The sequence below is a fragment of the Gigantopelta aegis genome, chromosome 6 (assembly GCF_016097555.1).
Source record: "Gigantopelta aegis isolate Gae_Host chromosome 6, Gae_host_genome, whole genome shotgun sequence".
Taxonomy (NCBI): Eukaryota; Metazoa; Mollusca; class Gastropoda; order Neomphalida; family Peltospiridae; genus Gigantopelta; species Gigantopelta aegis.
The window spans coordinates 45,595,664-45,613,973 of NC_054704.1; the positions used below are offsets into that span (position 1 = coordinate 45,595,664).

At 38.2% G+C, this 18,310-nt stretch overlaps 1 protein-coding gene across 1 annotated transcript in view; it reads left to right on the forward strand.

The window, feature by feature from the left end:
- The window catches only part of LOC121374577 (gamma-aminobutyric acid receptor alpha-like), a 52,183-nt gene that overhangs the window by 20,768 nt on the left and 13,105 nt on the right, over positions 1-18,310 (forward strand). The window contains 3 exon segments of the mRNA XM_041501681.1: positions 12,100-12,167; positions 15,395-15,615; positions 17,297-17,379. Coding sequence (XP_041357615.1) covers positions 12,100-12,167; positions 15,395-15,615; positions 17,297-17,379 — 372 coding nt within the window.

The following is an 18,310-nucleotide window of genomic DNA, read 5'->3' on the forward strand; positions in this document are numbered from 1 at the left end:
ATAGAAAAGCTCAACGACCGTCGCGCAAAGGTATCACGTAACAAGTTGCCCACCTGGGCTAAGTGCATTTGGAACTGCACACGGCCCTCTAAAACAATTAATATTGCCACAGGCGAATACAAAATTAATAGCATGTTCCGTCACACCACTACACCCTCTTCTCTATCACTAACCACTAACAAGTAACCCACTGTCCTGGACAGACAGCCCAGATAGCTGAGGTGTGTCCCCAGGTATGCGTACTTGAACATTAATTGGATATGAGCACGAAAATAACATGAAATGGAAAGAAAAAAGAAAGAAATGTTTTAGTTAACGACCCACTCAACACATTTTATTTACGGTTATATGGTGTCAGACATATGGTTAAGGACCACCAGAGAGAGGAAACCCGCTGTCGCTACTTCATGGGCTATTCTTTTCGATAAGCAGCAAGGGATCTTTTATATGCACCATCCCACAGACAGAGTAGCACATACCACGGCCTTTGATATACCAGTCGTGGTGCACTGGCTGGAACGAGAAATAGCCCAATGGGCCCACCGACGGGGATCGATCCTAGACCGACCGCGCATCAAGCGAACGCTTTACCACTGGGCTACGTCCCGCCCCTAAATGTAAACGAGGTTTTTTCATTGCGACTATGTGAGTGGAAGGAATGCTTGTTTGATCATAGACGAGTCATTCATCACTGTTTAAACTTAAAACGTGTGTTCCGAGTTTGTTACTGTGTATGTACAAGCCGTAGCCCAATGGCAAAGCGCTCGCTTGACACGCTGTCGGTTTAGGATCGATTCCCGTAGGTTCACCCTTTGGGGCTATTTCTCGTTTCTGCTAGAGCACCACGACTGGTATATCAAAGGCATTGGTATGTGCTATGCTGTTTGTGGGATGGAGCATATAAAAGATATCTTGCTACTAATGGAAATAATGTAGCTGGTTTCCTATCTAAGAAAATGGAAGAATTATCAAATATGTGACATCCAATAGCCGATTATATGAGTAAATCAATGTGCTCTAGTTGTGCCGTTAAGCAAAACAAACATATTTTTGTTTACTCTGTATGGGAGGAGTTGGTGTGCAGGGGATTCTCACTGGGTTTTTTTAATAGAAACTGTCTTCCACTAGGGATGCGCGGTATTATCAGTATACCATATGTACATTGTGATTCAAAGGGTACATTATTCGTATTACGATGCACCCTACCTGTACCGAAACCCTCGGTAGTTTCCGTATTTTGCATTCGTTGTCAGCCGGAAACCCACCTATCTTAGTTTCGAGTGATTTTCTTTACTGCCCATAGATGTGAGAAAAGAAAGGGCCTGATATTATTGAATAAGCTTTAGTACACTGAAGTGGTGTATATATTTAATGTTTTAGAAAATATTTTAAATAATAAACTCATGTGTCAAGTATTTTCTTCTTTTTTTGTTCTTTTTTTTTTGTTAGAAGCTGTCGACCTAATAATCGATTGACCATCCTGTAAAAAAGACACTAGTATTATAATAAAAACATACTGAAACTGTCATAATACTCATGCCTATTTTCCACTTCAGATTTATTTAGCCATAAATGTTTGGTCGTCGCACATGTATACGATAAACAATGTTGCATCCACGTTTGTCAAATTCCTGTATCTGCCCTTGTATTTGCATGGTTATTAAGGTCATCCGGTTACTTTAACATGGCTCCAGATGCCCATTCAGTGATTCCGGTTTAGCGGAAGAGGAACCAATCCATTAATGCTGACAGTTTGACAGTATCGTCAAAACTTGACCTCAGAACATATGTGCTTGAAATGGACCGTGTTGAAAATGGCTGACAACTTCTGTATTGTTAACAATGTTGTACCAAGTCAACTTACTAATCCTAGTCGTTGTTTAGCGGGCGGGAAGTAGCCCAGTGGTAAAGCGTCCGCTTGATGCGCGGTCGGCCTGGGATCGATTTCCGTCGGTGGGCTCATTGGGCTATTTCTCGCTCTAGCCAGTGCTCCACAACGACTGGTATATCAAAGGCCGTGGTATGTATTATCCTGTCTGTGGGATGGTGCATATAAAAGATCCCTTGCTGCTAATCGAAAAGAGTAGCCCATGAAGTGGCGACAGCGGATTTCCTCTCTATATCTGTGTGGTCCGTAACCATGTCTGACGCCATATAACCGTAAATAAGATGTGTTGAGTGCGTCGTTAAATAGAACATTTTCTTCCTTCCTAGTCGTTGTCATGGTAATATGGTATTTATATACAAAAGATAGTTCAAGGAATTCTTCGACACAATTGGTATTGCATGCACTCAGGAACAATGGTTATAAAGCCAGGTATTAACAATTCTCCATTTCCGTGGGGAAGAGATGGAAAATGTTTAATGAGGTCACAATAGTGGGATTTTGTTTCGTTGAATATCTATGATAAGACGATTTATAAGCCTTTAGCAGCCTTTCAAATGAGATATTTTCTGCATTATGTCCATGCCGTACTTCAAATTAAGATAGAACATTCACGCCCTGAGGTATTTTATAGATTATTGCTGGATATATCATACGGTTTAGAAAATGGCATATTTTCTAGATTGACTTCGATTTTTATTATTGTTTTTATCGCTAAACGCTAAACGTGTAAGTGAAATAAAATACTTAAAAGAAAGAAAGAAAGAATGAATGTTTAACGACACCCTAGCACGAAAAATACATCGGCTATTGGGTGTCAAACTATGGTAATGCAAACAAATAAGGTGATGATCAACATCAATATAAAAATTCAAGATTTATAGAAAAACAGTGTAAAGAACCGTGCAAAAATACAAATATCACGTATAAGATACTGACTTTTACTCAAAATTTCAATTTGTGCTGTATTGGCCATTCTAAAAGAGAATGTTACACCCCTGCACCACGGTGAGATTACAGCACGCGCAGGGGAAAAATACTTAAAGTGCATATATATTATTCTACTTTTACACAACATTTTACAGTGGAGAATATAGGGGAATGTGTGCATATGTACAAGCCTCGAACTAAGTCACAATTAAAAAAAAATATTTTTAATATTTTTAATATATCGCATATTTTATTTTCTAAAGAACCCCCCCCCCCCCCAAAAAAAAAAAAAAAAAAAAAAAAAAAAAAAAAAATCCACCCAGAGAGAACAAAAATTAGAAATAACTAAGAACTAATTATTTAATCATGACTCCCAGTGCTTGTTCTAGTAAATGAAAAGAAGAAATTAATCAAAGATAATGTTGGGGGATTTTTTAGCCATTCATTGCAATCCTCGCGAAAGCTCTGGACATTGTTTTGTACTGATTCATCTTTTCTCTTTACTGTTGCGTTAGAACGTAATGAATGCTTTAATGTGAAGATCAAAACGGCAAGTAGTCTTTTTCCTTTCGATGGACGGAAAGAGCAAGTCAAAGCCATTTGTGTGCACCGAATAATTGCAGGATCGCTTGCTGGTAAGGCGGGATTCACACAAAATGACGTGAAGCAAAACGGAACAGAATTGTTTCTATCTATGTATGTAGTAGTAATTACAAAACCACTTACTGGTGAGGCTGAATTTTGCACACAAAGTATATGAACAAAGATACTCTGAGGGCCGAATTTACAAAACTTGTTTATCTCTTACACGTCTGTAACTACAAACATTTACAGTGGATAAACACCTGCGTTTAGGAAAAAACTGGCTTCGTAAATGCGGCTCTGCATGGTTACCAATTCTTGTTCATGTTAAGAATAGTAGGTTCTCTGCTTGGTAAGGCGGGAAATACGCCGAACGATCTCAAGGACAAGACTGAATGGTTTCATCTGTGTCGTTGAATATGATTAGATCACCTAGGTCAGTGGAATAAAGACATTAATGCCTTTCAGCACAACGTTATATCGTCAATATGGCACTTGATGTCTCTGATTTGTTATCCGATATCGTTGGTTCAGACTGTAGTTAGGCCAAGAAGAACCAGCATATTCCATGACCAAGGACACGTCCTTTGATTTGCATGCAGGTCATTCAAGTTTTATTGAATTCTCGATAACACTGGCAAACCGGTTTTAGTGTGCGAGTAAGCAGATTTAAAATGGCATAAGAGCTGAGTTAAAAATGTTCAGAAGACGTCTAAAAACAAGTATTAAAAAAACCCCCACTAAGATTTAAGAAAAATAATATGTCAAAAAAAGAAAGAAAAATTATCTGGTCGTCATTAAAGGTCATATTAATCCTTATTTGTATGATATGCACCCCAGTTCGTAACCCTCCTTCTGATTTGTACTGCGTACCAAACATTATCGCCGAGCATATAAGTATACCATTAATAACTCCATCCCTAAAGGTTTATTCGGTAAACACTATATTGACACTACCTCGCGAATAATAGATATATCTTGTCCGTGTGTGTATCAACACGTACAAATTAAATGCCAGAGTTTGATTTCATTCATTTCAACTTATTTTCGTGCTTATATCCAATTAAGGTTCAAGCACGCTGTCCTGGAAACACACCTCAGCTATCTGGGCTGTCTGTCAGGACAGTGGGTTAGTTGTTAGTTGGTTAGTGGTTAGTGAGAGAGAAGAGGGTGTAGTGGCCTTACACCTACCCATTGAGCCCTTAAGAACTCGCTCTGGGTTGGAGCCGGTACCGGGATGCGAACCCTGTACCTACCAGCCTGTAGTCCGGCGGATTAACCACTGCTCCACCGATGCCGGTCCAGAGTTTGAAGAGTTGATTGTTGATCAACGCAGTTGACCTTCTTGATCTTGTGACCTATCATTATCGGGTGATTGGCTGTTTGCGTGTCCATCCATCACGCGCGTACAGAGGAGCAATTTTGCCGTGGTGTCTCCAGTGGTCTAGCAACTGAATTTTATGTTGTCTTCGCGAGAACCTAATGTTTTTAGATGTATTATATGTTGCTTAAAATCGTGGTCAGGCCTTATGCGTTAACTTGGTCAGGTACCGTGAACCGAGCTAAAATGTAGTGAAGGTGAAACGCATAATATTATGTAGACATATTATTAGTCCCCTACCGGACCAACCGGAAAAAACTCTGTCTTGTCACCGTCTGTCGGTCTATTCGTCACACTGTCTGTCTTATAGATAGGTTTTGGTTTGCTATATGCCTCAAAATATTGAGCTGACATTTTGTGTATAGGTTTTTTATGTAGAGTTACAGATCAAGTTTTACTTTCATGTTGTTTGTCCATTTTGTTTTGAGAGCTATGGCCCTGAGCCACGTTCCACGAAGCAACCTTAGGTAGTTATGCACTTAAGTGGATCTTAGGGCTAAGATCGCTGTGCCCTGGAACATAAGAGATACGAAATATTTGTTGGGTCCGGTATTGTCGTTTCATGCTTGTTTTAATTGTGTCACATAAATACTGTTTTGAGAAAAAAAGACAATGTCATTGTATCACTATAATTTAATAGCAATTTTTGTTCATGTTCGAGTACATGCTATCTTCTCAACTTTGATACTTGACATTTATATGAAACATACCTTGCTTCTATATCGGTAGTTGTAACCTATATATTTCAGTATCGGGATTGCAATCTCTCTCTCTCTCTCTCTCTCTCTCTCTCTCTCTCTCTCTCTCTCTCTCTCTCTCTCTCTCTCTCTCTCTCTCTCTCTCTCTCTCTCTGTGTGTGTGCGTGCGTGCGTGCGTGCGTCTCTCTCTCTCTTTCTCTCTCTCTCTCTAATAATAATAACGGTTGTAAAATGCATTGTCCATGCATGTATGTTGTTTAACTGAAACACCGACTGCGTGCGACTTACGAACAGCTTAAAAAGTTCAATGTAATATTATGATATAGGCCTAATAATGTCAAAGGAGAATGTATAAAATGTTTGGTGCTCAGGGTTTAGTCGAACCGTAATGCTCCAATAAAGAATGATTGCATTCATTTTATTTTTTTACCAAAAATCTGACGTGACTCATTTTTTGTTTCGTCTTGGTAGACGATTGTTGCATCAGTGGCAGTTAATTACCTGTTAATGGATAAAGTTGGCCAGTTTCATTTCCTGCAAATTACACTTACAAATTTGAAATGTTTTCATTATTTCCTTTCTTTTTGCCTCGTACATCTTCCATGTAGGCAGAGGTTAATAAAACGTATCAGATGCATCCATCTTTTACTTGTGTTTGTCAGATATAAAGTATCGTCGTGGAAGCCAGAAAAACAATCTATGGAGATGGTGACATGGAATCCATCACCAGCTCTTTAATTCTGCTAAAGCGGTCCCCAGTGTTTAAGAAACGATATACTCATTAAAGCGAGATGTCATCTTTTTGTAAATTGAATGTCAAGCGATTAATAATGGATTAGACTTCTGAGAAATCATGCGGATAGCATTTCACCATATGATGTTTCACGCCTTAGACAATTCTATTATATATAAATACTTATATTAGGCCTTTGACTTTGGATAAGTTATGTGTTTAATTTCCCTATACTTTGATAGCCGTCTCCCCCTCCTCCCCGCCACCTCTTCCTCGATCATGCTAGGTCTTTATTGGCTCAACTTATATCTGGGATCAACTTGGCATTTATTATTATTATTCGGAATGTTACGTTTCCAGGGACTACTGGCCCCTCCCGTTATCCTTAGATCACCAGCCACTTTATAAATCAACTCTGTATTGTAGTACATCAAAAGCCGTGGCATTTGTTCTGTCAGAATTAGCAAATGTTTGACATCCAATAGCTGATAATCAGTTAATCAATATGTTCTAGTGGTGTCGTTACACACAACAACCTTCAATTATTGTTAGATCATTCCTTGAACGTTCCTTCAACGCATTATTATTATTGTGTATAATATTTAATTAAATTAATTTATGTAAGGTCTAGTTTCGTGGAATGATTCTTACAGGGATCATTTCGACAGTCCGAATAGAATCCCTGATTACCCCACCTACTGTCAGTGTTGGATTATCTTGGAATAGTTCACAGCCACCAAGATGCAGTGTAAGAGGTTTGGTTTCTTCTGCTTGGTTTATGCCATCAGCTTTCAATCATCGTTTAAACTTACTCGTTTTCTCTCTTTTCGCATGCGTTTATGTTTCTATTTTGCTTAAAGGTAGTACTAAACCAAATAACTTCCGGCTGGGTCAAAGTTCAAGGTGCACCCAACTTTTGATAGAGAAGTGAGCACCACGAGTCCTGTGATTGGTGATAAATATGAGTGTGTTGGTTGTAAAAAAAAAGTTTCATCTGGGCAAAAAATGTATGCAATTTTATTTCATCTAGTACCACTGTGTCAAGTAGCCTTGTGCTTGAAACATGTATGGGGTACCTGTAAAAAAGTACTCGAATTTTGTGCGGAACTAGGTTAGTCATAGACGCTACCCGTTATCTCAGAAATGAGCAGCTTGACCCCCGTTTTTTTTTCTGATTCACTTTAAAAGGTGAAGGGTGGTAGTATTTATATCCGTGGCGTTTATGTCGATTGATACGCTGCAGGTAGGAATTTTTGCCACGTATGTTACCATTGTCGTCTATGGGATTTGATTTGGTAGTATACACCCCTAAAGTGCTTTCTAACTATGTCCAGCTTCTTTATATCTTCTAAATGTCATTAAAAGATCCTCTTTTTTTTGGAAAACATTTGCACTTTAAAATACAATCCGATGGGTCCAATGATGAGTTCTATAACAATATATCCCAACCCGGTAGCGTAATTGTCTTTATTCTATAACTTACCCATGATATCCATGTCATAAACCCATGCGATAATTTAATGTTTTAACCCGGTTAATAATGGTTTGCAACTTTAAATGTAAATGTAAATTTACAAGGTCTCTAGTCGCTGTCAATGGGTCATGTGTTTTCAAGCCGACAAGACCTGTATACCTGAGCGTAACCTTTTCATAAGATTTAGTAAAAATGTGTGACATCAAACTAATTTGTGCTGATCTTGATGACGTCATATTACCGATGAAGGTGACTTTAGTACTGTAATATATTAATTATCTGTTGAAAATGTTATTTTAGAAGTGTTATAGGATAAATAGAATTCGCTACACGGGTTTTCTAATATGTAAAATGTCAACCTCGTCTAGTTAATCGGTATTTGTCTCGACAGAGCCTCGACAGATACCGATTAACGTAGATTCGGTTGATATTTTTTATATTAAACAACACTCATGATGAATCCTCTATTTATTTTACGCCTACAAAAACCCCACCCCAACAACAAAACAAAAAAAAAGCCCCCCCCCCCACACAAAAAACCCACAAACACATAGTACACTTAGTCAGTAGTACATACACTACTACTACTGTAATAATATTAAAAAACACACAAAACACACAAACACATACACACTTTCACACATACACACACACTGTCATACACACACACACACACACACACACACACACACACACACACACACACACACACACACACACACACACACACATCAACAAAACAACAACACACACACAAGCCAACAAAAACAAGAACATAAAACGCTATTATGGAGGCACAATATATTGGAACCGTATCTCTTTCAATCGTATATAGCCAATTGCTAGACAGTAATTTGGTTAGAATGGTGCTAATGGATACTGTATCCATTATTCATAAAATATGTTAAGTATGGTTTCGTGTTCTTTGACATAAATGCACCTTTCTGTTGATTTGATGTACTTCTTGACTCTAAATATTATAGTATGAAGCGTCTTTGGTGTGCACTTACCTATCCCTCTAATGGGAAATGTGCACCTTTTTATATTGATTTTCTGCCTGTTTGAAGACTTGGAACCGCTTTTTCTTTACTTGCACTGCTGACAGCTTTTTTGTATTTACCCGGTGCTGCATTTAGCAACGATCTTTTTGCGCTAAATATTACGTACAAAGGTGGATTCGACAAATACAACCGTTATGGAGACCACCATCTTTGTTACTTTACAGAGAAGTGGCTATATATGCGGGATCCGTGTATATAGGCTCATGTAATGAGGGTTGGCTTATTATACACGTCATATATTTGGGGAAAGCGCAAAATAAGGCCAACGCACCCCATCTGAATAAACGAATGTTTAACGATACCCCATTTCAAAACCACATATCGGCCATTGGTTTCAAATAAAGTTCTAAACTTCCCTGTGCATATCACGTGTTACATAGATCTAGTGAAACATTAAAACACATGTGTACGCATAATAAAGAACCAACAAAAAAGAGATAATGTTTAATAATCCTATAAAACTATGGAAAAGGAATAAACCATTAAGCTTGAAATAGGTCCCGTTTCTTTAAAGGGACAGACCCTAGTTTTTAAACACTACTTAAGTATAATTTTCACTATTAGAGCCGTTTGTGATCACTGAAATCAAACGTTACTAATATTTTATTGTTTAGATTATCCATTTCCATATAACCGAAGTGTTTCTGGTTATTCTGGTGTTTCTAAAACCACAAAATGCATTTTTCATATTTTTAAAAACGCACGTGCGTCTGAGAAGTAAAGGTTATGGAGTCGCGTTTTAGTCTACGTTTAAGTGTATTTCAACGTCCCAGACTCTTGTTTCACTCTATTGTATCCTAATTTGTTACAGGTTTGTAAATTAACCAAACTTAGTGTCTATTATTACGGATTGAAACTAGGGTCTAGGTGAAAAATATGCCTTAGTGTTTAAAAACTAGGGTCTGTCCCTTTAATCTCCTCGCGATTTGATGCTGAAGTTAACATCAATATTTTAATGGTATACAGCGCGGGTTCAGCACCACTTGAGAAGTTTTGACAGAAATGCAATAGTCTCAATTTGTTGTTGTGCCTAGAGACTGGCCTTCTACTAACTTAGATATCACTTTACTGTTTGACGGCTTCGGACACTCGCGAAATACAACTGTCATGTTGTAATTGAACGGAGTGTAATCTTTGACACCCATCCCCGAATGTTTGTGGATCGACATGTGCTGTGACGTACCCTGGGGGAACACGGCAGTGGCAGTGACGCCAAAGTGTGTACGACACATGTAAGAATTGATCCTGATGGTCGCACCAGATCACAAACAGATCATATCGCACAGTAACAACAAAACCGTGTAAAGCTCTTAGCGTTTATTGGATTGTGTTGTCAGAACGTAGATCGAGATCGTAGCTGTTTGATGTGTAGTTCTTGCAGATAATTATACAACAGTTAGCTTTTATTTTGCTCAGTACCACTAGAGGCAGTGGTAGAGTACTAGCCTGACGAGCGGTGGGTTGCAGGATCAAATGCCGTGGTATACATTGCCCTGTCTATGAAGAAAGACGGAACTGTTTTATTTAATGACGCACTCAGCACATTGTATTTACGGTTATATGGCGTAGGACATATGGTTAAGAACCACACAGATACTGAGAGAGAAAACCCGCTGTCGCCACTTCATGGGCTACTCTTTTCGATTAGCAGCAAGGAATATTTTATATGCACCATCCCACAGATAAAATAATACATACCATTGTCTTTGTTACACCAGTTGTGGAGCACTAACTAAAAATAGCCCAATGGGTCCACCGACGGTGATCGATCCTAGACCGACCGCGCATCAAGAGAACGCTTTACCACTGGGCTACGTCCCGCCCTGTCTATGAAGAAATACATATATGAAAGATCCATATAATATATCCATATCTGACCTTAAGGAGTAACATGTGTCTTGGTCTGTCTGTCTGTCTCTCTCTCTCTCTCTCTCTCTCTCTCTCTCTCTCTCTCTCTCTCTCTCTCTCTCTCTCTCTCTCTCTCTCTCTCTCTCTCTCTCTCTCTCTCTCATTATGAAATAACAGTATATTAGACAACAAATAGCCGTAGTGTACAGAGGGCACAACACGCCGTTAAGCAAATATTCCTTGTTTTGTTCGGTGCCAGATATGTAGAGCTACTCCAGAAATGATCGCTTTGACGAAGAGCGTCGTAGAGCTATGGAGCTCATTAACGCAATTATGTTTCTTTTATGACTGACATGTCTATTAAATTCTGTTTTAATACCTAGGTCTGATGCATTTCATTGTGTTGTGTAGTAATAGAGACATGCAGAAAGCGTTTACGATGGGTTGAGAGCGTGGTCCTTGAAAACGGCTCTTTGAGGATGATGACCATAAATGCTACAAGTTCAATTATGTTGCACAATTGTGTGCTAACAGGGTTTTATATGGATAAATCCGTTCCCAATTAAGGGACTTCGACTGTCTGTTGTTGAGAGGGAGAACTAATATTAATACTCTTAACTGGTGATGGTCTGACAGATGGAGACGTGAAGGATGTGGGTCATCTGAAATGTTCTACCATTTGGAATCTTTAAAGTGCCACTCATAGAATATGCAGGACTTTGTATGAATGACTTTTCTTCCACCAATTTGATATCTCCAAATTATGTTACATCACTTGATATTTGCTGTATTCATACTTTTAAAAACATTTGGTTAAAAACACATAGTAAAACCTGAGTAAAGGAACTATCAAAGGCAGTATCACAAAATGTTCTTTTAAGACAGGTTCCTGCTTAATACAGGTTAGTTTGTAACTTGTAGTAAATCTGGTAGAATGAAAAGATGGCCTCTTAAGACAGGTGGTTGTCTAATAGAGGTGGTCTCATGAACAGTTTTGACTGTACTTCATGATATGTATTATACACACAACGACAATATACACACACACACACACACACACATACACACACACACGCACACACGCACGCACGCACGCGCACGCACGCACGCATGCAAAACTGAAGTAAATGTTAACATAGTTTGGATGATTGGTTTTATGGATCCACTAAAATGAGTATCACAGTTCCTAAGCGGAACTAGGACAGATGCTTTCTGCAAACAAAAAGAGGGAAACAGATGGAAACGATGACCGATTTAAAAAAAAAAAAAAATTGTAGGGTGGGCTATTGTATTAAATTGTCTGGTGTATACACTGTATGTTGATTGAAATGGTGCATATATCTGCGTTAACCTCATATTTAAACGTTGTCGTCTGTGGGATTTGATTTAACGAAATGCAATGCTCATACACCATGACAATGTTTTTCGTTCTTTCAGATGTTGCTTAATAAAGTGTTTCTGTTCTTTAAATTTTGACACTAACTCTATTTTCTTTTGTCACGTTTAGGCAAACCGGTTACTGTGAACGTGTATATCAACCTGCGATCCATGGGACCTATATCAGAGTTAGATATGGTATGTACGACTTTGTTTTGAACAGTTTACAAATATTAACATCTACAAGTTATTTAAGAATCCAGTAATAGAATGAAAGGAATGTTTTATTTAACGACACACTCAACACATTTTATTTACGGTTATATGGCTACAGACATATGGTTAAGGACCACACAGATACTTAGAGAGGAAACCCACTGTCGCCACTTCATTGGCTACTCTTTTTTGATTAGCAGCAAGGGATATTTTATATGCACCATCCCACAGACAGGGTAGTACATACCACAGCCTTTGATATACCAGTCGTGGTGCACTGGCTGAAACGAGAAATAGCCCAATGGGCCCACCGACGGGGATTGATCCCACACTGACCGCGCATCGAGCGAGCGTCTTACCACTGGGCGACGCCCCCCTCCCCCAGTGATAGAATTCAAACAACTGTAACTGTATCTCAAATCGTACCTAACGGCATCCCCAACACAATCATGTTCGATCCATATTTGTTAATTGCAACCCGTGTACCAAAGAGAGAAGAAATCACTTCCAGTAGATAGGAGACTCATATCGGTTTGGAGCAAGAAATCATCAATGTACATTGTCCCAAAGAGAGCAATATGAACCAGGTCCCGAACTTGTACAACTTTAAAAGTCTAGACATGATCTTGAATGTTTTAATAAAGTCTTGCCCGTAAAGGATGCCTGTAGCAGGAATCGACATAGGCCTAGTGTGTGGCAATATCATTGTACCTGGTAACATATAGCTGACGACACATTACAATTCCCACTGATATTACTTTTAAAATCCCTTCATAGACCCACTAAATAACGCTTTGTCCTTTCAGATCAGTTCACTATAATTGTATTGATACTTGAATGTGTATCTTATATTTGAACGAACATTCTGAGAGTATTGCGAAAGCAATAATTGTCCCTCCCTTACCGGGCCCAAAAAATGTTCATATGTGCAAAATTTAAGGGCCATAATAATGGCGAAAGTCAAACTGTGATCTTTAGCTCTACATGATATGGAAGGAAGGAAGGAAATGTCTTATTTATCGACGCACTCAACACATTTTATTTACGGTTATATGTCGTAGGATATATGGTTAATGACTACACAAATATTGAGCGAGAAAACCCGCTGTCGCCTCTTCATGGGCTACTCTTTTTGATTAGCAGCAAGGGATCTTTTATATGCATCATCCCACAGACAGGATAGTACATACCACGGCCTTTGATTCGGTGTGCCCATTGGGCTATTTCTCGTTCAAGCCAGTGTACCATGACTGGTATATCAAATGCCGTGGTATGTACTACCCTGTCTGTGGGATGGTGCATATAAAAGAACCCTTGCTGCTAATCGAAAAGAGCAGCCCTTGAAGTGACCATATCGGGTTTCCTCTCTCTGTCTATGTGGTCCTTAACCATAAGTTTGACGCCATATAACCGTAAATAAAATGCGTTGAGTGTGTCGTTAAATAAAACATTTCTTTCGTTCTTTAAAAGACAAGGCAAAATAACTTAGACCAGTGGTAACTATATAGAGTATCCAACTGGGGCGCATCCTGTCATATGGTTACTTCCTCCATTCATTTTCTAGTTGCTGCCAAAGTCTGAAATAATACAAAATACGTTGGTGTGTAATGTTCTTAATAAAACTTAATACGGAAGATTTTTCCTGTTATTTCGCATCTGACACACCATGTTTAGACCGAGTGTCGTAATTACTGAAATTTATATGTGACACATAATAGCTGCCGATTAAAATAGTATGGCAACATCGATTCAACAGAAATGGTGGCTCGTCGGAGTTAGAAATGGCATGGTCAGACGGCAGTCTGAAATTTTCGTTGTTTGTGATAAAAAGTGTGTGTTTATGGATAACAGGCATTTATATACACATTTTAATTTTTGTTATTTATGGCTATATGTCTAGAACAGATGTTAATATACTTCTCATTACAAATTAAGCAACCTAAAGTTTTTTTTTTTTCATAATTCATCTTTGTAAAGGCATGTCGACTTATTTTAATGAAATATTAGTAACTTACATTGAACAATAACAGACATCCGTCTTATTGCAATTTTCGATTATAAATGTATTTTTCGCCTTTCTTTTTCTTTTCATATACTTTTTTTTTTTTTTTTTTAAATCATTTATTATCCCCAGCCATGTTTGACCATGTCAAGGTTGGGGAGCCTTGATTTCATGGCCTTACAATAGAGTTGCTATATAAGTGAAAATGCATAATATTATAGTAATTTAACATATAAATATATTTCTAGTGTTCCCATATGGTTGGGGATTGGCAAAGAAAGCCAAGATGCTATGATTCATATCTTGGAAAGATTTGAGAAAAGTAGAAGCAAAGAAAGAAAATACAATAGAATAGAAAGAAATTAATGAATGAATAGATAGATAGATAAATAAATAAATAAATAATGGGGGGGGGGGGTGGGGGACTTAAAATCTATGCTACGAAAAGAGACTTATATTTCGAAACGAAAAAACCTGCAATTACAAACGAAAAGACCTGTAATTCGAAACAAGCTATTTATAAGAAATTTCAGTTAAAAGATTAAGCCACTGTGTCCATTGATTATTGAAAATTTCATGTTCACAATTTTTGTATGAAATAAACCTTTCGATTTCAAATTTGTTTCGCAATATACTTTTAACTCCATTTACATTTAATACTTTTTTCTGTACTTTCATACTATAAATATAATATTTAATATTGATAATTAACCAATTTACAAAGTTGCTGTGTTTATTATTAACCATACCAAACATAACAATATCTCGGTTAAAGCAAATATCAATTCCAATTTCAGTCTGTATCCAATGTTTTGTAGCTCTCCAAATGTAGTTAACCTTATTGCAGTCAAAAAATAGATGTGGTATCGTTTCTGGAGAATTTTGACATATACTTACCATTTGTGACACCCAATAGCCGATGTGTATTTTTGTGCTGGGGTGTCGTTAAACATTCATTCATTCATTCTTTTTCTTTTCTTTGTTTCTTTTCTTTTATCAATTGGTTTTTGGGGGTTGAGGGTGGGGGCAGATGGATATAGTTAGTGTGAGAGAAGGCGTGTACTTGATATACACCTCTCCATGTGCACTCGACTGGCTAAGAGACGTTGCTGCGATTTGATCCCAGCACACACCAGCTCTCAACCACATGACTACACAGCATGCAAAACACCGCTACAAAACTTGTTTTACTTGTTTTTGGCTGCAGGTCTACACGATGGACTGTTACTTCCGCCAGACGTGGAACGACAAGCGCCTGTCCATGAACAACTCTCTGGAACACATGCCGCTCGGCATCACCATCCTGGAGAAGATCTGGCATCCCGACACCGTCTTCTACAACGGGCAGAAGTCCTACCTGCACACCATCACGACGCCTAACAAGTTTATCCGCATCAGCCCCGACGGCAACATCCTGTACTCACAGAGGTTAGAGGATGATTTCTTTGGTGATTGTGTAAATCATCATTGATTTGTTTGGTAAATGTGCTCTGGGTAAATCTTCACCGCTGTTAATGCGGTTATCCACAGCATTACCAACGGCAATGCTCTTTTACTGACAAACACAAGATAGCAATTGTTGATTAACTTTTTTCTCTCTTCATTTTGTAAGCTTTCAAGTGAAACATTTTGGATCATTCAAACTCCTTGAGTATCTAGCGAGGTCAGACCTTGTGTTTGAGAAGGCTGTGCTTGGACGTTCGGTGTATGTAAACACGTGTTTAAACATATTACACCAGATTCATCGTTCAGAATCCGATGGATATTAAGAAATTAATAAGCAGAAGCAGAAGGGAATATTTTTCTAGAAAGTGTTTGCTGTACCAACAAAAGTTTTTGTTTGACGACATCACTAAAGCATATTGATTTATTAACATTTAGTAATTCAGACATATAGTTTTAGACAGGAAACCCGCTACATTTTTCCATTAGTAGCAAGGGATCTTTTATATGCACCATCCCACAAACATGATAGCACATACCATGACCTTTGGTATACCATTCGTGGTGTACTGGCTGGAATGAGAAATAGCCATGGGGATCGATCTAGACCGACCATACATCAAGCGAACGCTTTACCACTGGGCTACGTCACGCCTTTGGTATACTAAACCCAATACGTGTTCAAACCATTGCTGACGTTGTTAAGCCTGTCTGTCCTTTTCGTACAACTGTCCGGCCGCGTTCGAGTCTCATGGACGCAGTTCCATGTTTCTTGTACGGTTTTCTTTTCTTTTTTAATTTTTGGTTGTTTTGGGTTGTTTTTATTATCATATTTGGTGGATGATTGTTATTATAATAATAAATTATGACAGCGCTTGCTGGAGATGTGATTGGTCTTAGATCGAATATCCTCGCCCTTAGGTGTTTCCTTTGCAACCAGTGCCTAGTGACTTGTACTTCAAGATCGTGGCATGTGCCGTGTTGTCTGTATGAACGGCCATATTCAAATCCTGAGTTGGGGCAGAGTTTGGACTCATTATTCAAAATTAAATTATTGCAATAACAATATTAATGTTTGTTTTATTTAACGAAACATTAGAGCATACTGATTGCGCAATATGCATCTAAAAGGTTTTTTGACCATACACAAACAATCATTTCCAATTGAGCTGAAACTTTTAATTTTATGAGGGATTTTATAGGCACAGGGAATGTTTTCATATGTAACCTTTGAATACCTAGATAAAAGCATTATATCAAGACTGACAATGTTTAAAATGTTAATATTCTCCAAGTTGTATGTGGTCTTTTTGGAATATTGCCCCTGCGCGTGCTGTAACCTCACCGTGGTGCAGGGGTGTAACATTCTCTTTGAGAATGGTCAATACAGCACAAATAAATTTTGAGTAAAAGTCAGTATCTATCTGTGATATTTGTGTTTTTGCACGGTTCTTTACACTGTATTTTTGTTTAAATCTTGAATTTTTATGTTGATGTTGATCATCACTTTATTTGTTTGCATTACCATAGTTTGACACCCAATAGCCGATGTATTTTTCGTGCTGGGGTGTCGTTAAACATTCATTCATTCATTCATTGATTCATTCATTCATTCTTGGAATATTGATATAGCTGCTAGTTTACAAGTATTACTTTATATTTGCAGACTGACAATACAGGCAAATTGTATTATGGATCTGAAAAGGTTCCCGATGGATATCAAGCGTTGTCCACTACATTTTGGTAGCTGTAAGTGTTTTTGTTGTTTTTATTACTAAAGTATCAAGTAATCTTCTGAAACCTCTTTTAAAATAAAATACTTTGTTTATTGAATCAAAATGACAAAAAACAAAACAAAAACATGTATTATTTTGTTTGTGGAAAAAGATAATGCGCCATTATGTCGGAACGAGGTATGTGTAAATAAATGTGACTGCGGGTCTATGCTTACCACATAATAATCATCAACAGCACTACCCCCCAAAAAAACCCAAATCACAGTCGCAAAATGTTAAACGTCACTGCAGATCAGTAGGACGTGTGGTCACCGTAGGTGTTAATGTGGGTTTGACAGCGTCGTCTCATGGACTCACGGACGTGTTCACCAGCATAACTGGCAAGTTGTGTCCCTCCTCCCAAGTTCAGCCTGTATGTGTCTGTGGGAATGAGGTCTGGTGGAATTACTTGCCATGGCAGTACGTCCACATGTTTTTGATTTAGATAATCAATGCACACTCGGGCAACTTGTTATGGTGTTAACATGACATATGCGGATGTTTTGAAAATATGGAATAAGAACCGTATGTAGTCGGTTTCTTATAGTTTGGGCAGTGATTAAAAATTGATTGGCAATAATGGTGTATATGATCGAAACCGACTTCGGTGTGTTGTGGTTGTGGTTGTGGTTCGGATATACCAATCCAGCGCATCCGACGTCACCGCTACGACGGCCGTCATCTGTAGATCTATTGTCTTATGACAAGTCGATCTTGTTAGGCCAACACGTCTGGCAACGTCACTGCTAATGCTGCCTACTTGAAGCATTTCAATTCCAATCTCGGGGTCATTTGGGGTCAAACGTAGCATGGTCATAATGAATGTTTGTGAGCGTTATTTGTTGTAGATTTATATTTGACCTGTGTGAACATTCAAGGAGAAAATATTACTAGCATGTGGACAT